Genomic DNA, 26294 nt, shown 5'->3' on the forward strand with positions numbered 1-26294 from the left:
AAAGCCATTGTGGTGGTGAATATAGGCCAAAATATGAAAATACTGTCAATGTCCCAATATTTATGCACCTGACTATATATATATTTTTTAATGATTGATAGTTTTTGACTATATAGAACCACTACACTGACCATGAATGTGAAACACTTATTTCCTGTACTCACCCTGCTGGATATCCTTCATGTCCAAGTGTAAACTGGATATTAAAATGCCTACAGCCTGAGATCTCTTCCCATCCAACAGTTTTATAATCTGGAAGAAAGAGCAAAGGGTTCAGTATAAAGTTACTATATGGAGTTTCATCGTAAAACAGTCACAGGAGCAAACAGCTGATTAGTGGACTCAGACAACAGCAGATGACCGCTACACAGAAGAAAAAAAAAAAGGATAAGTGTGAATATCAATGTGATCTTCTAAACCTCCCAATTTTGGCACCACTGTGTTCTATGGAACATGGAGGCCAATATGACACGTGATCAGAGCCGTATCTAGGGAGATGCGACCTGTGCCATGGCACCGCAGGGCAGGGGGTGCTGTTAGGGTCTGTCAATTTTCCTGTTTATTATCATTCTCACTTGTAGCTTCCACTTCGTTTATCCCCAGCATCTCCTGACCTCCCCTCTCTCTTCTCTGGCCCTCCCCCATGAGGCCATGGCCCTTTTTCAGGTGCACTCTTGTGTTCCTATTTAATAAATGAAAGGGAGGGGGGCACCAATGCTCTCTCTGGAACAGGGCACCAAAAAGTCTAGTTATGGCTCTGCACATGATACAATCCTACCACTTGGTCAGAGTTCAATTTATACACACACGTATGCAGCCAAATTGTCGGAAATCCAGCCATTCGGTACAGTTAGAAGACGACCAGCAATAAACAAATGTGGCTGTCTTTTTTTTTATTTTTTTTAAATGGGCCCACATAAAAGTATTCCACAGAACAGGTCATATGTTAGACATGCTATAGAGATGACCTCAAAAATATTTACTGCTGTTACATTGCAGTTTACATTACTGTTAAAAATGAATATTCAGCCGGGGTACCATTTGAAAAATATATAGCTGGCCTTCACATTGTATGCGGTCCCTGACTCCTCCAGTTCTACTAACCACAACTACACCTAGACAATGTATATTTACTAAAGGTCGATTTTAATCAATTGAAAATCGATGAAAATCGATCAACTACAATGTTGTGTTTCTGGAGCTAAATCACACATTTACGAATACTTAAAAAAAAAATTAAAAATAAATTGTTAGTAATCCGTAAATGTGTGATTTAGCCCAAGAAGCACATCAATGTTTATCAATTTTCATCTAATTTAGAAAGATCAAAATCGACCTTTAGCAAATATACCACATGTGCGTTCCATACGATGCCTCCAGATGACATCAGTTTCACACAGTCCTGTTTTACCAAACAATAAATTAAGAAAACATAAAAAATGTCATTTTGTGACCATCATAGTCATATAAGCCGATATGAAATCACCCAAGCAAAACATTTCATAGGCTTGTTTTTTTTAATGTTTTTACTGAGCCAAATACTGGATCAAACTGTTTTATGCCTCCACTGTGTAGCTCCGGGGATCGCATGGTGTAGCTGAGGGTATCCAGATGGTAGGTCTACAATAAAAAGGTGGACAGTCAATGGGTCAACAGGTAATTGGTTGACAGTGACAATATCGACACAAAAAAGGTCGACACGTGGGTTTTTCGGGTTAGGCCCAAAAAATATATCATAGGTCAACCTTTTTTGTGAATGTCGACCTCCTGGTGTCGACCTTTTTATTGTAGATATATCAATCCACACTCGTATCCAAGACTGCTTCCCCCATTACTTTGCTGCATGAGACCCAAAAGACAGTTCGGCCATCGTCTAAGGAGGAAATGATCTGGCAAAGGCCACTGCATACTGTGAGAAGACCCAATATCCAGCGGGTCTCCCACTAACATCCCACACTCCAGTAGGTGGCGCCAGGGTGATCGGAGCAGCACACAGAGGGGAGCGTGTGTGGTCTCTGCAGCCTCTTTAAGGACCAGGAACAGTGGGCAAGAAAAGCAGAATGGGAGGGGAACAGGAGTTGCTACAGTGAGCCAGCAAATAACGGGAACATTTAATAGTCGTTTAATAAATCACAAACACATCTCAAGACAACAAAATAAAAAAGGGAGATTTGCCCTGGGGTCAGTTCTTAGTTTTTGGGGGAATTGAAAGCAAGTATCCATAATTTAAATTGGATGTAGCAGTGAAGGGGGTGGTCATCGGAAAGTAATTTTTGTATCTTTAAAATATATTAAATGGTAGGTGCAGCAAAAAACTATACTACTGTCAAATAACAAAAAATATAAATAAATAAATTACATTTACTATGCTGTGCATATTCAGGAGCACAATACTGTGCAATAAAGGATACTTAGCATGTGTGGTATTCAAAAGGTGGATACGATTAGCGTTTGGTCTGCGCATAGCACAGTATGGCAAAAAAGTAAATGGAGCGTAAAATCAAAGTACTCAATATATCCACATGAATAAAGTGCAATGCCCACTATTAGGGCCAGATTAAGGGGCATAAGCGCCTGGTGCTAAAATTGATAAAGGGCTTATTGTGAGAGGCAGAGGAGTTGCGGCCAGTGCTGTGTGGCCAAGTTTACACCATCAGCCCTTAAGTCTCCCTAAATATATAACAATAGAATAAACTGCATAATATTGAGAGAAAAATAGAAGTACAGGAGCCGGTCACTTTTCTCTCTTCATACAAAGGCAGCCAGCAGTGTCAGCCTCCAGTAAGGAGACTGCAGGAATTAACTGATTCTGAATCCCAAACTGGAGGATGGGCAGTCTAGAGAGGAGAGTTCTGTCACCAGGACCCATCATTTACTGCAGTTATAGTTCCCATCACAATGTATGGATTTGTGCATCATGTACATATACATGATAATCATTATGCAGATACGATGATGGGCCTATTTTTATGTGGAGGCATGGGGCTATAGTCCCATCCGACCCATTGCTAAGCCACCCCCTCCCCCCCCACCCGTCCCAATATGTACCAGGTTGAGGATTTATGCGCAGTCTTACTCCTCACATCCTCCCAGTATTCTCCTTGCAGGATGTAGTCATAATGTCAACATTTACAACAGCGGCATTCATAATATGGACAAAACAATGTTGATAGTTATGTTATTGACATTATTGAAATGTCAACATTGATCTGCAGAATGTCAACAGGTTCACAATGTCGACATGTGAGATAACGACATTCTGCACAAACCAACAGCAGAGGGTTAGGCTACGGGAAGGGAGGCTAGGTTTAAGGCTACGGGAGGGGAGAGGCTAGGGTTAAGGCTACGGGAGGGGAGAGGCTAGGGTTAAGGCTACGGGAGGGGAGAGGCTAGGGTTAAGGCTACGGGAGGGGAGAGGCTAGGGTTAAGGCTACGGGAGGGGAGAGGCTAGGGTTAGGCTATGACAGGGGAGGATAGAGTTAGGCTACGGAAGGGAAGTTTAAGGTTAGTCTATGGGAGTGGAAGTTAGGGTTAGGCCCTAGGGGGAGGGTTAGGGATATACTCACCGCATCATCACCTTTCCACCAAATCCGGAAAACACTGTTGGAGCCGCTGGACCAGGCAAGTCACCGCTAGACCACCAGGGACACTTTGTCGACATTGTAATCATGTCGATGTGGTCAATGTTGACATTACGATCATGTCGACATGATGAATGTTGACAAAATATACCACACCCCTCCTTAGCTTACACTATTGACTCACATTACAAGGGCTTGGAAAACTTAAAAATAGATATCTGTGGCTAATTTTCAATAACCATTTAATTTATCAATGTTTAATCATAAAGGATACATATCATGTACAGACAACTTGCATAACTCTGAAGAGATCGGATATGGGAAACCTCACCTCTTGCAGTTGTTTAGAAGCAAGACATACTCCCCTAAGCACTAATGCCTCTTCTGTCTTCCCACGTTTCAGCCAGACAAATCTTACAACATCTTCTGCCATTCAGTACATAACGGTACACAAAACACTAGGTCATGTGTAAGACACTGCTAGTCAAGACTATAATATGCATAAATTAAAGGGCCAGTTGCTTAATATAAAAAGACCTGCTAATTACAATTATAACATTTATACGCTGTACTTTCAGGACCTTAGGAGAACTGCAAATATGTGATAAGTATTACATCATGTGTGCAGCATTTTAATCTATGGACATTGGATATCCCTTCAATGAGCACTAGAGATGAGACATTGCAGAGTCTTGGATAACTGATAACAGAGCACAATAGCTTGTAGTGAATTAGATATCACCACTTCTCTCCGGTAATTGCATGTCAAATTTGACTCAGATACATTGTGATTGTCTTTTACAATTTGGATCAAAATGTATTTTAAATTTAATTTTAAAATATTTTAGCACACAAAATATTTGACCATTGAAAACTACATTATACTGTTTAAAAGAGCTGTAGGTGTCAGGATGTTGTCTGCTATAATAATGCAACAATTGGCCAGCATAAAGTTGAAATGTCTATGCTAGATTGGAAAGTTATCACTATATATGTAAACTGATTCTATCTACAGTATGTGTGACATTTGCACAATGGTTAACATTGCTGCATCACAGTGCTGGAGGAATGGGACCATGGCAATATATCTGTATGTCATTTCTACGTTCCCCTCCATGTTTGTGTTGGTTCCCTCCAGGTGCTCTGGTATGGACGGCATACAGTGCCAAAAGTATTACTCCAGGCATTGTGCTGCAAGTGTAAGATCGCAGAATTATTAAATGATACACTTTTTTTGTATTTAATAAAATAAATACTTTACCTTGCACTGCAATGTCTAACCACTGCTTTGTTCCATTATACATTTTAAAAGCATCCAGGCTGATCCACATGCAAAATGTAAGAATCAACCTGGACTGGTAAAAGGGGACAGGTTGCTGGATTATACCTACCAACCCATGTGATAAATCTATATAAAAGGTATCATATACAGGGTGTACCATCTTGTACTTCTGAGTGTATCATCACTACCACATTGGCAGTAGTGTGTTTTTTTTTATAGTTGTTTTACATATGAGCAATAAACACTTTTCTAAGAGATCATGCACACGCCTATTATCTGCTGTAAAACCTACATATAATCCGTTCCCTGGCCGTCCTGTGCTGAACCCTGAAGGAGCAGTCTGCTTGCTACTCTGCAGTCCTACCCCTAAGTAATCACTCAGGAGTAAACAAGTACAGACCCACTCAAAGAAGTGCTGCATGAGCAGAAGTAAGCCGCCCCAGGTGCCACAGTAGTCACATTCTCCTACTACTGGTGCACAGTTGGCACTTACTTTTTTTACTCAGCCACCTAATGTAAGTGTCCCACACCATAGATCATTTTTGGGGATCTTTTTACAACCAGTGAACTGTTACTAACACAGCGAGGGCCAGGTGGCAGAGTAAGCCCATTCTGTCACAACAGCTTATCATTCTCATCTCTTATGCCTATGTCCTTGCTAAACTTCCAGTTCTTAATACATTTAAAACTTTGATTGGGACAGCAGAAACAGATTGCAGGGGCCATTGAAAGATTCACAAACCTCACTGTTCTATGTAGCCTGTCCTATCATAAAATTATGTTATTTGTCAATTACTAAAGTAGATTTAAAACCAGTTGCTCAGAAACATCTGTGGATGATCCATCATTCGGAAAAAATGAATGTTGGAAACTTGGGAAGTGTATTATACGGGGACACTGTGTCTGTGGCCACGGACTTGTTATGGGAGAAAACAGCTGTCTAGAACCTGCTTTTCCATAGTGACTTATGTATTAGAAGTGACAGATACAATGAAGCGATTGATTACAGTGCTGGAGTCAAGCAGACGCTGCATTTAAAGCCTGTCTGTCTATTCAAGGCACACTAATCCTTTCCTGCACATCATGTAAACAACTGATCACAACTCACGGACAACATGTCTATGGACTAAAAGGTTTCAGTCCTACAGTAATCTTTTAGATCATATGAGGCACAGGGAAATCGGTTCAATAACGTAATCATACAGCCCCCACAATGAACCTCTACAATCTGGGTGAAGTAAACTGCAATATGCTGCACTTATCCTCACGTACCTAATCCCTATAGGCTGTAAGCATGCAAGCAGGGCCCTCTTACCTCTTTGTCTTTCTATTATCCCGTCTTGTGAATTAACTGTTTTGCTGCCAATATTAAAGCACAAGAGAATATGTTGGCATTATATAAGTAAATGTTCATAAATAATATATAACTAAAAAAGGACTGTGCCAGTGAGATTCAAAACTAGGACCCCTTTAGTGCCATGCTGCCAAGAGTTTGTATTTTGTTAACAGTGGTGACAATGCGAGATGCTATGCAATCCTGACAAGATAATGTCCTACCTTCAAAAATGCTCCTAAGAAAGTAAAGATTGACTCAAGGATTTGGGACCCAGAAAGGTACTGCTGTAACATAGTATTACATTTTTTTTTCTGTGGCATCAAGCTATCACCAGCCATGTCATAATGGGAAGAGAAATCTAGTTATGGGTAATTGAAACAGAATTTTGCTAAACATTAGTTAGCGCTGCTGGGTATATACTAACTAGCACATCACAAGGTGTGCAGATTTAACCCTTTAATTTCCACATAAGCACAAAAGTAATACTAATCACTAGTAAATGGTTAAATAACTTAAACAAAAACAGAAATATTCAGAGCAAAATAACTGGGTGGAAAAAAAAATATATATATATAAAAAAAAAAAACTTTGTGATAAACACCCCACACCCAAAATCCTTTTATTCTAAATATTTGAGAAGTCCACGTAATGCTCAGCCAAGAAGTTCAGGTCTCTAAACACAAATACACATGGTCACAATTACTCAGAGACTGGGCCCTCTGGTAGAGTAACTGAATCATTAACGCTCTGTTGCCCAGACTGAGCCATCCCACTGACACTGCGGCGGTGCCAGGCTTTCTCCGACTAGTAATCCGGTTTATACATCTATGGCTTTTTTTTACGCCAACTGTAACTTTTCTCATCCGCGTGCACAGCAAAATAATTCTTGTGTATTACATACAAATTGATTTGGAAACAAACGCCTATTACGCCTGTGACCCATAATAAGCCAAACAAGCAGTTACCTTTTGGTAATTTGATAAAGCACATCATTAATTCCTCTGGTTTCTTTTATCTGGTCAAACATCAGGCTCCAACGGTTGATTTTAAGACTACATAATAAACGGAACACTGAATACAAAATATACTAAATATATGTGTTAAACAAGGATTTCGTATTGTATTTACCAGCATGTGATGAAACTGCACATTGGAAATCTATTTGTATAGTCTTATCAAGGATGTGAGGACTCGCTTAGGTAAACAATGAGCTTGCAGCAAATTGTCTTCATTAAAAACATGTTATATTGCTACACTGCTCGGATGGAGTGAGGAAACAAGACACTTTAGGATGCTGCAAAGGAGTAGGTGCTGGATGAATGCGATCTCTAATCTTTGGTGCTGGTCTCATGTAAGTCCTCAAACCACTGTGTCACTTTCCCACACGGGCTGTACTCAAATTTCTTTCCAGAAAGAAACTTATAAACATTCAACTCCTTAAATAAAAACCCTAACATATAATACAGGTCAGACAATCTGTATCCTGAAGCTTCTCTGATGAAGAGTATGGCTGTATTTTTAAGTCAGCAATCATTGAAAAGTCCACACCTATCTGGTTTTGCCTTTTCAATGATCACCAAAATACAGCTATAGTTGCTGTACTCTCGCCCCTGCCTGCATCTCGCAGGTTATTAGTTGTAAATCAACCCCCTCATCTCCAAAGTGGGAACACCAGCACATATCGTTGTACTGTACCTTAATTTCCAGTATAGGACCACACACACACACACACACACACACACACACACACACACACACACACACACACACACACACACACACACACACACACACACACACACACACACGTGACCTGAAACCTATAGTGATCTATACTGTATATAGAATGGGAGCTCCAAACTGAACATATTGGATCCTATTTAGAAGCAAACCTAATAAGATTTTTTACCTGGCAAAAACTTGTTGTGTGGGTGGGTGGGTGGTTCAATATAAAATGTGTGGACAGAAGTGGGGGCAGTCTCTGTTCAATTCTAAACTGCAATGCTAGATGATACTATATGCAAAAGCAGAAAGCATTTCATCTCAAATAAAAAAATAAATATATTCCCGGTTTTGCTCCTATCTGTAAATCAGGCACATTGAAGACCCTGAAACCACGTCTCTGATATAGAACCTCACATACAACATGGGTCCTAAAAGCTTGCATCTGATGTATTATCCTCAAACATAGGTTCTGTATCCTGACCCATATACAGGTTGAGTCTCCCATATCCAAAATGCTTGGGACCAGGGGTATTTTGGATAACGGAATATTCCGTATTTTGGAATATTTGCATTTAATAATGAGATATCTTGGGAATAGGACCCAAATATAAACACAGAATGCATTTAAGTATTATATACACCTTATATACACAGCCTGCAGGTAATTAAATACAATATTTTCAATAATTTTGTGGCTCAAACAAAGTTTGTGTACAGAAATTAAATTCATTTATGTTTCAGATACACCTTATACACACAGCCTGTAGGTCATTTTATACATTATATTTAATAATTTGTGCCTTAGACAAAGTTTGTGTACATTGAACCAACAAAAATCTAAAGTTTCATTATCTCAGTCATGCCAAAAAAATTCCGTATTTCGGAATATTCCGTATTTCGGAATATTTGGATATGGGAGACTCAACCTGTACTACAACAAGACAAGTATTCGCTTTTTCAGAAGCTATAGAATCCCTATATATTGCGGTATTATAATTTTTTAAATTCTGGTAGTCGTGTGTCTGAACATGCCACACTATTTAATGTATCAACACTATGTAAGTATACTGACAAATGGGCTATCAAACACTAGAATCAATGCTGGAATGATCAGGTGAACCCTGCTCGCAAGACATTTATCATACCAGTTATTGAACAGCATACTCTTATCTGTGATCAGAGACCAACTTTATTTGTGCTCCTGACCTATGATTACATGACCCTCACACAGAATGTCTCTCCTGGGACTATGACCAGCCCAGCTGCAGTGACACGTCTGTACTTTGACATAGGGCCCTTGTCCCTCTGTTCCATGGCTTATAAAACACATGAAAGCAATTAGGCAGATTGAAGGGTGGGGGGCGAAGACGCCAGTGAGGCAGTTATGCTAACCCAGTCTTAAGCTTTGATATGTTAATCATGGTGCTGACAAATGTAGGGTGATGGATCACACAAGTCATCATCTCTCAAAACATCCCAATGTGTGTGATTAGAACAAATCACATGCCTACACTAGGTTCACTTTTGTCATTCACTTCAGAGCTAGATATATCTATATATATATATCTATATATATATCTCAATATATATATATATATATATATATATATATATATATACACACACACACACATACATACATACATATATATATATACATACATATACACACATATAACCAATTATTTATTGGGCGCACACATATTCCGCAGCGCTTTACAGAGAAGATCTGGCCATTCACATCAGTCCCTGCCCTAGTGGAGCTTACAATCTATATTCCCTACCACATGTACATGCACACACCTACACACTAGGGTTAATTTTTTGGTGGGAGCCAATTAACCTACAACCATATTTTTAAAGTGTGGGAGGAAATCGGAGTACCCGGCGGAAACCCACGCAAGCACAGGGAAAATATACAAACTCGGCACAGTTAGGGCCGTGGTGGGAATCGAACCCACGACCTCAGTGCTGTGAGGCAGTAACACTAACCATTACATTAAATTATATATATAATTCAGAGAAATCCCCCAGGATCATGGTATACAAACACACACTTGAGTGCGAAGTGTTCTCCCCAGAATTTTTTTCCAGCCCCATCAAGAAGTATCCGGGTGGAGCCTTCACAATAATAAAATGTTTTAAGCCCTGACCTTATAATGTTTTAAACTTGAAATAACATTTTATATATTCATTCTCCTCTTATTATTAGAAGCCCAGTCGTCTGATTATGAAAAAGCTGCAAAGTCTGTAGGATCTGTTCCTTTTTATACAGCTCCAAGATACTGTCCCTACTTTCAGGCACCCAAAGTGCCGGGTGGTAGGCGGTTTCTTGCCGGGTGGTGCACCCCAAAAAACTGCTAGGGGAGAACACTGGCGCACATGTTTTTTTTGCCATCAGAGAAACAGGACAAGAATGGTAACAATGTCAATAAGTATAGAAGCCCGGGGTGATGTAGCTCATTACAGAACAGTAAGGGTGACAATGCGAATATTAGTTCACCCTAGAAAAAGGCTGTCTGTATGGATTGTAGACAAGTGTAACATAGATGAAGTTTAGTTTCCTCTAATTGCTGGAATCCATTTGGATATGGAAAAAACAGCCATTACAAAATGTAAAAGAGGAATGTGCTGATTTCGCAATGTGTTTTAAAAAAATTATATTCAACATCCAAATATATATTTTTAATTATCTTTTCAGAGAGCAAAATGATTAATGATCTATGTGATGTATCGATCCCCTAGCAAATTCCATAGGTTCCAAAACACAACGTAAAACTTATAAATCATATATTGACCATGTCTACATGCCCATTAGAACTTAAGCAGATCCTCCCCACAGTGTCCGTCTAATTTAATAAAATTTGGTGAATATGCCGGCTGGACGATTGCCCTAATCATTTCAACAGCACTTAACGTGTGATTCTTCTCCCTCTATTTGCCCATTTGAATGCAGAAGTGGTCTCTAGTTTAGCCCCAATACTAACAAACCTATACTTTTCCTGCACCAAACCCTGTGACACCTATAACAACCGCTATATCAACAACATACAACCATTTATTGCACGGTCTTGACTAAAGTACTGTGCTCCTTTTGGTCCTCTGTGTACATGATTGCACAAGTTTTTTAAACACCTCCCCCCCCACCCATCCATCCCTCACCCTGCTATTATCCCATGTTAAATTACTTAACCAAATACATGATAAAAAAAATAAAAGCCACAAATGGGACTAACACTGGCATTTATGTAGTGGCTTTTTTCCTCTAGGTGAAGACTACAGATAGACTAATTAAATTATTATTCCCACCGCTCAGGCTTCGTTCTGCCTCGTCTCTCTGTAGTGACTACATTAATCAAGCAGAGTCGCCACAGATCAATGACAGAAGACGTTAGAGCTGGGCAAAGCTGCTGAGCCCCAATATCAGATCGTGGCCTGCAGTTTTGTACTGACTGTGACAAGGTATTCATAATTTGTACAGCGCTGTTCTATGTATGCAAAAATTATATTTTCAATTTCCTACGGTTCATCCTTAAAATTGGTTTTCCACCTACTGTACAGCTCACTTTATACCATTGGCTTGTACATTCCTTCCTGCAGCTTCCGGTAACCTGCACAACACTAAAGTCGAACGGCCCAAGGATATAATACAAAATGCAGAATTTGGACTACATACCTTCCTTGCTTTTGTTTTCTTCTCATAAGTCTCAGAAAGTGGCTTTTTCTTCTTTTGAATACTGGCTTTGCAAAACAGTTCCTCAAATTCTTTGGTGTCCAAAATATCTGGCTCCCTCAGGGATTCCCACAAAGAGGCCTTATCACTAGTATTGTACAAAATAGATACAAGTGAATACACCTGAAAACACAAAGTGCTATTTGAACGGCAAATATATACATATATAGAAACCATAAAGAAACAGGCGGCACTGCAGGACTAGTGAGGCAATAAAAAGCCGATGCTTTACTTCTCAACGTTTCGGGGTCAAACCATCGTCATCAGGCCACACGTGTCACTATATATATTGACTGCCGCTATAGTCTTACCTAATGTTGTACTATGCCGTGCAGGGGTATGTTGATATATGTTTGTGTTTGTTTAACTAGTAATGTAATAGTGAATGTGAAGTTGTGATGCTGGACATTCCGTTGCCGCCCCCGGTGGAACGCGGCTGTGCGGGGGATGTGGAGCGCAAACTGTTGTGCTACCGCTGCACAACTCCAAATTACTAATTATATAAAAATACATTATGCAATTTTGCAATAAATATATAGAGATTTTTAGCATAATCATGGCCAAGGTTATGGGCCTAGCCACCATATCTAGGTAACCTCTGTAGGGTAGGTCCCTAACATACCAGGGTTCAAATCCAGAGCGCAGGACACCCCCAAACCAGCTCAGCCGAGCAGAGTATGTAAAATTTTATTGCATAATGTGTTTATATATAATTAGTAATTTGGAGTTGTGCAGCTGTGATTTGTCTTTTTTTGTGCCTGCATTTAATAGTCTCAACAGGTAGCACCTCCCATTATATATATTCAGGGTGTGCAGTCTAGGATCCTTTTCTATACACCCCATTTGATTCTTTGCACACCTGAAGGCATGAGACACCTTCAGCCTGGTCTAGCACCCCTCCCTTATCGGTTTAAAACATGGAGTCTGGCATTGTGAATGCACACTAGTATAGGCACAATTTAGGGAATTCCTACAAATTATATACTGTAGTGCAACTTTGGGTTGATTTTTGGGGAGTGGATCCCCTGGATTGCTTTGGTTGGTCTGCTTCAGGGTATCACATTATAACACATTTTTCTTTTGTTTGCACATTTTAACACTTTTACTGTTTGTTTATTATATTTGTATTTTCACTTCTCCATCCTATATATGCAACCGCAGCTGCTCTTACCTATCTTACTCTACACTTCACCTTTCTCATTAGAGCGATGCCCTGGGGTGGCTCGGCTGGGCTAGTTTGGGGGTGTACTGCGCTCTGGATTTGAACCCTAGTATGTTAGGGATCTACCCTCAGAGGTTACCTCATTATGGTGGGTAGGCCCATTACCTTGGCCATTATTGCAAAATTGTATTGCTTAATGTTTTTATATACAATTAGTAATTTGGAGTTGTGCACCTGTGATCTGTCTTTTTTTGTGCCTGCATTAATAGTCTCAACAGGTAGCACCTCCCATTATATATATTCAGGGTGTGCAGTCTAGGATCCTTTCCTATACACAAACAATGAAGTAGGAATTAATAATGTACTTTAAGAGCCTACCAGTTTGCACTAAAAATACTGTCTGGAACAATCTATGTAAGTGTCATTTGTAATACAGACAAATGTCTTTTTAGGTTGCAAACTTTTGCAAGCCACTGTATGCATGTAATCAGAATTTTAATATAATCACGATCAACTTAGCCAGATATTTCACCTCAACCAGAATGCTTTATCCGTCCTAACATTGCCAAAATCTACACAATATAATTTAGAGAACAATTTATTATTCCCCAAACTGTCCCATTCTATTGGCTCCATGAGATATATGCATTTCCAGTGTACAGTATAGTTATAATATGACTTATTTACTAACTGCCCTAATTACCTGTTGCTTTTAAGTTGAATTCTTGTCCAGTAAAGTGGCTTCATTGGGCAACCAGGCTCTACTGTGGGTTTGCGTGGGGGTTTGTTTGTCAACATAAGTCCACCAAAAAAAGAACCAAGAGATGGAGGTGGTGGAGGACCAAAACCTGATGGTGGTGGAGGAGGAGGCGGGGGACCAGAACCTGCAGGCAGCGGAGGTGGTGCGGGCATAGACCCAGGTAAAGGAGGAGGTGCAGGCGGTCTAAAACCTGGAAGTGGTGGGGGTGGGGGAATAGAACTAGCACCAGGAAATGGAGGCGGTGGTGGGATCTGACCTCCCAAAGGAGGCGGCAAGGGAGGAGGGGGTGGAACTGTCCCAACATGTTGTAAGGAGGTAGGTAGTGTAGGCACGTTCAGAGATAGCTCCTGGGCTTCTGTAGGGCTTGTTAGGCACTGACTCAGTGATGGGATGTTCAACTTTTTTGGAAGTATGCGATCGTTTTTTTGAGTTTTGTTATCCTGGTCACTGGGCTTCAGGAAAGTGTCTCGGTCAGTCTGAATATAAACATTTCGAAAGGTCTTTGGGAGGTTTTCATCTTCAGTTGAAACGCATGCATCCCGGACTTCTCCCTTTTCCTTATTTAGTCTGTTTTCCAACTCCTCTCGTAGGCTCTGTATGCTATCCTCCAGCTTGGAGATTTGGACCGCCTGCTCTCCTCGTACATTGAAAATGTTGATTTCAAACTGTGACTAAGGAACACAAACAGAAAAGAACAGACGTCAAGATCATAACAGGATATTAACCAGTTTACACAACACTTAAAGTGTAAAAATAGAAAATATATAAAATCACATATTCGGCCATTTCGAAACTGACTGCAAACAAAAATATATTAAAATCTTGCAATAACATTCTACGTTTCCCCTTGCATTAAATAAAGTTTTTGAAACACCTACAGAATCAGATTTATTTATGCAGACTTCATACATTTAGATCTGTCAAAAGTGTGGAATAGCTCTGCGACCAGCCGGCAGAATGAGGCTTCCTGTCCTGTCAAATTGGATAGCCTTTAAGATACTATGGTAGAATTTAATTCCACGAGAAGGCCGCGATGTGCTGTTCCAGAACAGCACATTGCGCCCACCTGCATCACAAGTTTTCATTCACACCCCATAAAGGTGTGAGGGAAAACTTGCGATGTCAGCCTTACCGTATATGACGGAAATATGCAAAGCGGCAGCACATCGCCTTGAAACGAATTCCCCCCTCTGGGGGCAATGTAATTGCCTCCAAGATCGGCAAGTACTAGTCTGCATTGGCAAGATTCTGGCGAGTTTGCCGGATGTTTTAAAGTGGCAATCAGTTAAAAGGCAAAACCAGCTTTGTATAACCTTTTATATGATTGCCACTTTAACACATCAGACAGTTTCGCCGGAATCTCGCTGCTGCCATCGCAGGCTAATTACATTTCTCCCTTTGAGTACACTATGAAACATTTGCATTCATCAACCCTTCAGGTGGTTCACTTCAGAATAATCAACAGGGCTTAGATTTCTTATGTGGTCACAGGCGAGTCTGGGCATTGTCCCAAATGAAGATGGAACAAAGCCTAATTTTTCTCATATTTTCTGAGGTATGCAGCAAAATAAGGACATTTTGGGATAAGCCCATGTCATTCATGAATGACCTATTCAACCTTAACTGGCAGAAATACCCAATGCCTTCTCATGCGCTAATTATGATAATTGGGCTCTTGGCCCACATAAAACATCAATTATCCCTCTGTTCACTATCATAGTCACGGTAGCTAAGAACGTGATATTGCTCAATTGGATAGTCCATTCTCTCCTGTTTATAGCTGCAGTTAAACACATGCTCTTCCAGCTAAACATATGCTCCTACAGCTTTTGCATTTTGATAGAACAGCCATACCCCTGTACATTGAAAAAGGGATAACAGACTATTACAAGAAATGGGACCTACAGTATATACTGAGCATTTAGATCAATAAACTCAGACTCATTCTTAAGTTATTTACGGTCATGGGTTTGGTACTTGTAATGCCAGCTGGAGGACAGCACATGACCATGAGTTTTATAGATAATTCAGACCTTTGTATGATACCTGAAACACCATTCCTTTATGTTGGGCAAGCGGTTAGTTAGCATCAGTTCTGCATCCCCCACATTGGTATTTGTTTACCTCTAAACCACAGTCTGAACCTAGACCGGGTTTGATCTGCAAACATTTCCGTTTGATGATATATGCACTTAATTTCCCGATGATTTCTTCCTTCCGCAAACTTTTGTGGAGAATTTGTCTTATTTGAAAATTCTCCTGTACTTCAATGTATCTATCTTACATGGCAAGCTTTGTAGATACTGCTCAGAATGTATCATACTTCCTCATTTATCTAGCCATTCTCACCTGTTTCCAGTTTTGCCTTCTCCATATATGTAACATGTGGTCTTTTTCATTTTTAGCATTTTAAGAACTGGATGTTAATGTTACAGATGTGTCCTCATACATTTAGCCTCCTAGCGCGTTAAACAGCCCTTCTAGAGGCGCCATGCCATGACTCGGTAGCGTAGATCCTCTTTTCGTGCAACCTTTTACTTTCAGATGTGTCTTATTCGCATGATGATGCAAATAGGATGCATAAGCAGCTTCTGCTGATTAAAATGATATGCGGCATGCCTATACTCTGTGTGTGACTACGGATGTACCTACATGTGTAGTGCTACGTTACACTGTCAGCGGCTGTAATACTGTAACGTAGCGTTTCGCATGCAGATACACCAGCAGTGTGCGAAGACTCATTTGAAAGTAAAAAGTTGCACGAAAAGACGCTCGGCGCTACCGAGTCACACGGAGCTCACGCGTTGTGTAGCGCAACTTGTAGCGCATGGAGGATAGATGTATGTGGATACATCTGTAACATTGAGTAAATCCATTGTATACATATAGCCATTATCTTTATGGGCAGTTTATAATTAGCAGCGGTAATTAACGGATAAGCCCACAGGCTGCAATTAACGCAGTTTTCTATTTAAGCCTAAGAGAGGCTCGAATAGAAATCTGCCCTTATCGCAGATGCTGCAATCACATTAACCCTTAACTCTGGGCACTTGTCCCGGAACCTATGGGCTAATGCATGTTAGCTGTGGACTTACCCTGCAAGGAAAAAAGGCATATAAATGAATTGCTCCAGATGTTAAAGTCTGAGACTACTAGCACTTTTCCTCGCTGCTAACTAAATCCGGGCCTATGTATAATATATCTTTATTACACATAGATATATATATATATATATAGATATATATATGTTTGTGTTTAACAAGAGTGCACTCACCAGTCTTCTTCAAAGTCATGCAAACATTTATTTCATAGTGGTCACATGCTGTGTAAACAAGATGTTGACGTTTCGGTCCAGGCACGGACCTTTGTCAAAGCAAAACTAATCCTAGGATAGACAGTGCAAACCCACCCATCACCCCTACCTGGGATATATATACCATCCTGCATCATGACACAGAACACATGTGAGAGGGCTTAGAGCAAATGCAACACACCAGTTTGATTGCAGATGGGAGTGACCTCATCACCTTCTCACAACAAAACATACAGACTCAATATTCGTTTAAATACACATTTAGACAGCATGTCTCATGGGCCACACTAAATAAAGCAAGTACCTCTCACCTCCGTGGCTTACTAGTCATAGATATATCCACTACGGACTGCAGAAGCATCAGTGCGATCACTTCCTATGATCACGTACCATACAGTGGAACACAGAACCAGTCAGTGCGCAGCTTCCGGCAGTTGGGTGTCACGTGATGCGTGTCAACACCACGTAAAATGCGCACGCGCCCAAAGCCTGGAATGCAGTGCTAGGTAATATGTTGTAAGTCAAACAGGGATCTCCAGGTGGGCACACCACCTATGTCCCAGAGTACAAAGCAGCGTGAGGGTAAAAAAGATAAACATGCAGAAGCATATATAGCAATATTCAGCAGCATATAAATCGGAGATATCGAATTCAGGGCTCATCCTTTACTTCCACACATGTTGGTCTCAAACCATATATATCACAACAAGGTAAACAACGAATCGCATAAATAAGTTATATCTCATAAGAGCACCATATTTGTATGCATACGTCATAACAAGCCACTTACGGTATAGTAGGGAACAGCAGGACGTTAACATATTAAAGTCAAGATGCACTAATAACTAGCCAGACATCAAAATAAATGTGCAAGAATGCGAATATATCCCAGGTATCGGAAAAATATTTAAAACACATAAGACATACATAATCTTAGTAACAAGATCATCAGGCATTATCTAACACAAATTGAAACTCTACCAACTAGATACAGTGGATGCAACAATGTTAACTGGAGAAGGCAGATAATGGTAGTGCCGAGTCATAAATAAAACTTATAACCATCATAAAATGATGTTTAGAGGGTTAACCTCATTCAGGCCCCTAGGGGCTAGAGTCTCAAGGCGATGTATCCATTTTTCCTCCCTTTGGAGCAAGGTGAGGTCACGATCCCCTCTCGAAGGTGGTGGTACCCAGTCTATTATCATATAGCGGAGAGTCGAGAGTTGATGTTTTTTTTTGTTGCAAATAATGTAGGGCAACAGGTTTATCAGAAACTCCAGTAGAATATGCCAAGCGCATGGAGGAGCGGTGTTGTGACATCCGTTCCTTAAAAGTTCTGACAGTATTCCCCACATAAAACAGTCCACATGGGCACACAAGATAGTATATGATGTGGTCCAATAGACAGGTTAGATGATGACGAAGAACAATCTTTTTGCCACTATGCGGGTGGCAGAAGAATTTGCCAGTAATCAGGGACCTGCAGGCCAGACAACCAAGACACTTGAAACAACCATGTTGCTGCGACAACCATCCCACCTGTTACCCACAAACCTATTTTTTGTCCTTGAGACGTTACACCCCAGCTGGAATCATTGGAGTTTGAGAGTGGTGTTCTTATCGTTGGATTATAATTTATATAAAGTTATATATATATATATATATATATATATAAAATATACATACATACACATACAGTAAATATATATAAATATATATAAATATATATATATTTACAGAAATGTTAAACTATAACAAGCCGTAGCTTGGCTCTTTGTAAAAGAGAACACATATAAACCTGTCTACGTGCGGAATGGACCATCCACAGAAATTAAGCATTTTGCAAACTGAAATTCAAAATGAAACAGAGCTCGCCAAGAACAAAATTAAGGTTTGAGGGCAATGTGCACTATATCAAATAATTTACCATACCATGTTTTATACTGAACGGATAAAGTCTGAAAAATATAATGCAACAAAAAAAAAAATCTGATTTATCTTGGCAGGACATGCAGAATAAAGTGTATAATCACACCAAATAATTGTTATCAAAAACAGTCACCCAACGCTACAGTTTTATACAACTGCAACACAGATATCAGAGCTCTTAATTACACATATTTTACAATATAAATTTTTTTTTTCAATAAATAAGTTATGGTATAACATACCTTTGTTAACTCTTTCTTTGAGGTCCATAGGGTCCACAGGAATTTCCTTGGGGGTATGCAGTTGGAGTGATCCAGGCACCAAACAGTTACAAGCTTTAGCTCCCAGGATACACTGGGACCTCCTCCATATATACCCCGCACCTAGCTACAGGCAAGTAGTTTGTAACCAAACCCAAGGCAGGAGAAGGAAAGAGAAGAAGGAAGGACAATGTACACCAGAAACACTCTCTCTAAGAAAAGGGAATCTTTGACATACAAAGAAAAAAAAAAAAAAAAAGAGATTACCCAATAACAACCAGGTGCGATAGGGTGGAAGCCCTGTGGACCTCGAAGAAAAATAGTTAAAAAGGTATGTTATACCATAACTCTTATTTTCTACTTCAGATTCCATAGGGTCCACAGGATTTACATCGTGGATGTCTCAAAGCAGTTCCCTTAAGGGTGGGGACGCTCCTGAGCAAAAGGCGAATCCGGCGCCCAAAGGAAGCATCCTGAGAGGCAAAAATATCAAAGGCGTAAAATTTTAGAAAAGTGTGGACAGAAGACCACGTGGCTGCCTTGCACAATTGTTCAGCAAAGGCACCACGTCGAGACGCCAACGATGGTCCCACAGACCGAGTAGAATGTGCTGACAACTGTGTTTGGAACAGAGAGATCAGCTTGTGTGTAAGCCTCAGAAATCGTCATACGAAGCCATCTAGCCAGAGTCTGTTTGTAAGTTGGCCAGCCTCGCTTGTGACAGCCGTACAACACAAAAAGAGAATCCGATTTTCCTAAAGGAGTTGGTAGGATTCACGTAGATACGTAGGGCACGTACAACATCCAGATAGGCTTCACCTAGAGAGATCTGGAGACTGGAAGGCTGGAACCACAATTTCTTCATTTACATGAAAACGGGTATCTACTTTAGGAAGGTAACCCGCCCTGGTATGAAGAACAGCTCTTTCCTGGTGAAAAATCAAAAAGGGGAAGTGACAAGAAAGCACTGTCAAATCAAAGACCCTGCGGGCAGAGGAGATAGCAAGAATGTGCCTTTATCATGAGGCCTTATAATTGGTATAATTTACATTTGGGGTGAGCGCTCGGGCGTAAGACCCCCGGGGCTGGTCTGGCTGGGCCCCCTCATGGCATCACCACTTAATACACATAGTTGCTTTTTACATCACATATTATGTTTGTATTTTTTTCATGTAATTATTCACATATATTTTAACCCCTTTTTCCAACACACATTAATTAGTCTTACACAGCTATACTTTACACTGCACTGTCACTCTTTTTCCATTCTTCGTGTGATGCCCTGGGGGGTCCAGGGCTGGACATTTTTCGGGGTGCACTGCGCCCCGGATGTGAACCCCTTAGTGTTAGGGACTGCTAGAGACAGAGAAGCCGTGATGTGGCCTAGCAGCTTCCCATGTATTTTCAAATGCATGCAACTAATATCTCTGATTTCTATGAACATATTGTCTTCATATATTGTTGCAGGTACTATTCAGTGTGCTAAGGAACAATAGGGGGTTAAACCCCCCTCCTTTTTCCATTTCATATACAAGGAAGGCAGTGAGGAGCAACCCAGATGCGCGAAAACCTTGTGCCTGATCGGCGTTTGGGCTGGGGGAGGGGCTGCTGGGGAGAGCATACCTCCCCTAGGCTGTATCAATCAACCGGGTGCACTGGCCTTTTACATGGCCGCCACCACTGTCCCCAGCGCCAGATTTGTATGCCCTGGTGGTGTAGTGGGGAAGCAGTCGTCCCCGGTTCCCCAATACAACAACCTCCGACAGGTCTACACTGCCAGAGGCATGGACTGCCACGTGGTTGCCCACTTGCGGGGAACCACCTTACTTGCGCCCCTGTGTCTTCCGGTTGGTTGCAGTCCCAGGCACAGCGTGTCATCGCTAGTCAAACTACGCTGGCGCCTGCTGAAATCACCAGTTGCCTCACTGGTGTTGTGGCGCCGGCGGGGGTAGATGGAGCAGCAGCATGGGCATCCATTAGGATGCCTAGCGCTGCTTACTCGTTGAGAAAAAATAAATAAAGCTTGGGACAGCCTGAGAAGTCCCATGTCTGAAAAAGGTGCACTGACCCTGCGCACCAAACAAGAAAACTAAGTGCCTGTAGCTAGGGGCGCGGTATATATGGAGGACGACGCAGTGCATCCAGGGAGCTAAATCTTGTAACTGTTTGGTGCCTGGATCACTCCAACCACATACCCCCAAGGTAATTACTTTGGACCCTATGGAACTTGAAGAAAAGTCAGTTAATCATAGGTTGCTGCTCCTCTAGGAAGGTCCTCTCAGGTGCAAGCTCCTAGTGGATATTTGTGTTGCTTATGCCGTTCAGCCTCACAAAGCATTTCATGGTATGAACGACTTCTTCAGGGGTGTAATGAAAAGTGGTCCTGTAGATTCCTGTGGGTAGATGTACTAAAGCTTCTAAAACAGACAAGTGGCGGTGTTGCCCATAGCAACCAATAAGATTCTGTCTATAATTTCTAGAATGCAATAGAGAAATGTTAGCTAGAATTTGATTGGTTGCTATGGGCAACACCACCACTTGTCGGTTTTAGAAGCTTTAGTAAATCTACCCCCTGGTGTCCTCCTGTGCAATGGAACACAAGACTATACAAGACTATACACACATACCTCATATCCCCGATTTTCCGGGTCGCCTCCTGCACCCTCGGAAGTGTAGGCAGATCTCCCGCATCCTGCCCACTTCCTAATGAAGCGGGCAGGGTGGGGAGATTTCATGGGAAATTTGCATGTCTACGAGGAGAGGGCGGGGGGGGGGGCGAAATGGCATGATTTGCGTTATTTAGTCCTGCACCCTCCTTGCGGACCTTTCCGGGAAAGAGGTGGGGCCTAATTACATCAACGTTTCGGCCCCACCTCCCAAACTGGTCTGCAGGAGGGCTGCTCCCGGGAACCATTTATAGGTGATTCAGCACTGGATGGAATTGCAAAGCTGCGCACAAACAGCTGTATACAGTAGTTCCGTCCTTGCAAGTATGTTACTGCATCAGCGTCCACGGACGCAGCATCGGATCACCTGCGTGATTCTTGGCCAGCTGAATTACCATGGGGTCACACAAGCTGGCCATCGCAGATGAAATAAAGAGGCCAGGAAATCACCGTCTGCAAACTGAGATCCTGGCCTCTTCCCTCCCCCCGCAATGGGGCGGAACCTCAGTTTTGGACAACGTAGGCAGTCACCGCCACCACATCCCCAAACTGCAGCAGACTGTTAATCACTGACAGTCTTCTGCTGCTTTGCGTCAGAACACACAGGACCTGTTCTGCACACGTGTAGAATCCAGACCATCAGGAATCTGCATTCAGAATTGCAATTACATGCAATGCTGAATAACCCCCTATATCATCTGGACGTTCACAGTAATACTTATGGCAGCCTCCAATTGTAAAAAAAAAATGAAAAAGTTCGACAAACTGTGTATATAGTGCATTAATAGCAGCATCTATTTGTTAATCTATCTATTCTCTAATTTCCCAGTACAGTCCTGAGCTTTTTTTCAACAATCTTTGCAAATGCAGAAACTGGACAAATTTAGAAAAACAGAAAGTCATTTATGGTTGGCAAGTGCATTGCACAGATGTGTTATGTTTTGTACCTGCTTCTGCACTGTGTATGATGGTCACATATGTAGAAATCCTGCTGCGTGAACGGCTGGATAACTGTCCAGTTTGACAACACGTGATGGCCACCATGCACAACATGAAACATTAGGCATACGAAACACACACATCATTGTCTAAACAGAGCATTCATTTCCTCCTGTGCAAAGGAGAACATCAAAACATATGCCCAAAACAGCACACAAAAAAAAAAAGAGTTGTCTCACATCTTTAGGGCTAGGCTTTTCAGCTGTAATTGATAGATCAAATTATAGCATACTTTAGCCAAATGGTAATTTGTGTTTAGTTATACACTACCATAGAGGTTCTGTATTCTAATCAGTTGGCAGCTATAGTGTGGTTAGACACATTTAACTAGTGCATTAGTTATGATTGGCCGGTGGTTTAAATCCCGGCAGCCCGACAGGAGAAAATACTAATCGTCCTAAAGGTAAGTATAAACTAACCTAATTCTACCCCCTAACCCTCCTTTAGGGTTCCTAACCCTAACCTCCCTTCCCTGTGCCTAACCCTAACCTCCCCATTCCCCTAACCTCCCAGGGGGGTGCCTAACCCTAAGACCCCCCCTCCAGCCCTAAACCTAATCCTCCCCCTCGCGCGGCAACCTTTCGATCAGGATGCCGGGCGCCGGTCTCCCGGCGTGGGTAAAATGACAGGCATCTGGATTTAGACGCTTGTCATTTAGATGATGCAAGTCCTCTTCAGTGGAGCCTAAGAAACAAATTACGAAGGGTCAAACACCATTAGCAAAACCACGCATACCCTGTAGATGACCTATTTAGTGTACTAAGGGCCTGATTCAGTAGGGATCGCTATTGCAATCGCATTAACGATTACACACGCAGTCTCACTGCGAAGATATGCTAATGATTGCAATCGCAATGCCGTCACAGCCTAACATAAGGACACCCCCTTTAACTTTACACACATCCATAATACTTAGCAAGACTGCGAAACCATCGGTAACATTGAGTACAATTGCAGCCTCACGCACACTTGCACAAGGTCTGACCGTAAGAGACCGAGCTGCGTATGGCATCGCAGTGGCTATTTTATGTACGCCCCTGTAATGGCGTTCAAATGCACTGGCATGCCTGTTTTCGCCGCCCACCCCCAAAAGGTACTTCCTGTCAATCACTCTGCAATGGATCTGCGTAGTCACTGCGATCGCAGTCTCGATAGTGGCGTGTTCGCGCACATGCTATGCATACGCCGCTCAGAACGCAAAAATTGTCCAATTGCGTGCGTAATTGCAGTTGTGATCGGCAGTGAATCAAGACAATAGTGGAGTTAAAAACAGAATATTTTATTAAAAATATCAATATACAACTTTGGTACATCTATACCTATATAGTGGAATATCACCTAGTAGCGGCTAATTTCTGGTCCGCTGAGGGATACATAGCCAGATAAAGAGTGACACACAGTAGGAATTTTAATCACCCTTTCAAACCATAAAAATTGTTAAAACAAGCAGAGATAAATGAATAAGCTTTTTTCACCCAAGCTCAGGATCCCTCAGCGGATGGGACATTTTAGCCGCTACTCTGTGATAATCCACTACATAGCTATAGATGTACCACAGTTGTATTATTGATATTTTTACTAAAAAATTCAGTGTTTAACTCCACTGCTGTCTTAGTACATTTATTAGGTAATCTACAGGGTATGCGCTGTTTTGCTGATGGTGTTCGATTTATGACCTTCAAGTTTTTGTAGTGCTTGAATTTACACAGCAGCAACTTGATATTTGACCACACTATTTCCCTTATAAGATTAGCGCAGCCTCTATCATCCCCCTTCTTCCTCTAGATACCACAAGGGGTGCCGAAAGATAAGAGTGCAAATGCTGAAGCTGGAGGTACTGGTATAGATTATTTTTATCCTGCCACAACGATTTAGGTTAAAAAATAAATAAATAAAATTACATGGGATTGTTGCTTAATTATGTCCTAATATGTAAAACACAAATTCGAAAAACAGTGTCTTTTTCACAACTGTATGCATATAACACATATACATACACAATATCATCATCATAACTGGAAACATTGTCTATGTAAGATCGCATAAACTAAATAGAAAAAAAAAAAACTAACAAATAAAAAATCCTTATGAGAAAGTGTTGAGAACTGTGATAATCTAGAAAAGATCTGGAACAAATGAGTAATCTATACACCTCACTTTATTATCAGGCCAAGGAACAGAAAATGGGCTCTCCGGAAATGTTACCCCCTGCATGGCAAGCTATGGATGAATCAGGTTTTGGTGGATTATAGCTTAATAAAGCATTTAGCAAAAATCTGACACTGTGCACGAAAATGGAAAACTAGAAAAAAGGTTTCATTTGCTATGTTTCATAGATAATTTTGTAAACCTCACACTTGTACCATTATTACATTTTCAGCTCATGTTCCAGATCTTGTGCATTTAGCACATTAATTACAGCATAGCACAGAGCATACGGACTGCACAGACCTTCACTGCCAATAAGGACTCGCAAGGCAAGGGAAAAACATAATAAACTAATGGTTTGAATGATAAACTGTGTGCACAGAAAATTAGTGCATCTGACTTCAGCCATGTGAGGAATTGTATACATTGGCAACATCGGACACAAAAACTAAAACATGCGGCATAAGAGAGAGATTTTATTTTCAAGATTGTAAACTTTTGTACTAAAGTTAATCTCTCCTATTCTAACAAAGTCAACATATTAGAAATCTGGAGAACAGATGAATAGGATGGCTGATAAAATGCCTCTTAGTTGATTTTCGTTAGGACTTAATAATGTATCATATTTTCCCGACAATGTTTTGGAGTCTTACAGCAATTCTATTTGTGAGCAGGCTGGAAAAAAATTCTATGTAATGTGGCATGGGTCATTAAATGGTAATTCTGCGGGGCCTTCTCATCATCAAATTGCCCTCAATTAATAATGTCTATCTGGCAGTTGGCAAGAGACTAAACAACTTGCATCTGGTTGAAATTAAGACAAGTAACCATTTTTGTTTGGAAAACATAGCAACCAATTTTTCAAGACAGGTTTGGTTTGGGAGCACAAGAGACATTCATACACAATAACTTGGATGCCAAAGAACAAGGGTTTCACATAACACAAATTGCTTCAGCCAATCGTTTTAGGGTTATCCGGATGCCAGACACAAAAATTAAGAATATCTTGCTTCAGATATCTGCGCACAAGTGTTGCTATGGAGCAGAGTGTCTCAACAGCAGCCTTGTCCTAATGTCCTTATATCTCCTCGCTCTCCTTACATGAATCATTATTTTCTTTAGGGCTTTGAAATAAGTAAAAAGGAAACACACAGGAACCTTTCACCTTATGTTGTATTTGTTGTTCGCTCTGTTTGCTATAATGGTCAGTCCAGGCCATAATTGTTTCATGGGTCTCAAAAGTAGACTTTGGTTCAAAAGAAAGACCACACATTACATTATGCAGAAACATCAGGTCATTTTAGCAGAGGAAATCAGACCACATGCATGTAGTATTCACACAGCTTAAGTTAACCTTTGGGAGGCTAGTCACGTTATCGAGACCTCCCCATCCGATT

At 41.0% G+C, this 26294-nt stretch overlaps 1 protein-coding gene across 6 annotated transcripts in view; it reads right to left on the minus strand.

Annotated features, from left to right (window-relative positions):
• FMN1 (formin 1) overlaps positions 1 to 26294 on the minus strand; it is a 294798-nt gene that overhangs the window by 124799 nt on the left and 143705 nt on the right. For all 6 annotated transcript variants that reach the window (XM_088456500.1, XM_088456499.1, XM_088456502.1 and 3 more), the window contains 3 exons: positions 13523 to 14250; positions 11601 to 11745; positions 165 to 252 (listed from right to left, as the gene is read on the minus strand). In XM_088456500.1, coding sequence (XP_088312626.1) covers positions 165 to 252; positions 11601 to 11745; positions 13523 to 14250 — 961 coding nt within the window. The remainder of the gene's footprint in view (positions 1 to 164; positions 253 to 11600; positions 11746 to 13522; positions 14251 to 26294) is intronic.

The sequence above is a fragment of the Taudactylus pleione genome, unplaced genomic scaffold (genome assembly GCF_031769625.1).
Source record: "Taudactylus pleione unplaced genomic scaffold, aTauple2 ptg000707l, whole genome shotgun sequence".
NCBI classification, from domain to species: Eukaryota; Metazoa; Chordata; class Amphibia; order Anura; family Myobatrachidae; genus Taudactylus; species Taudactylus pleione.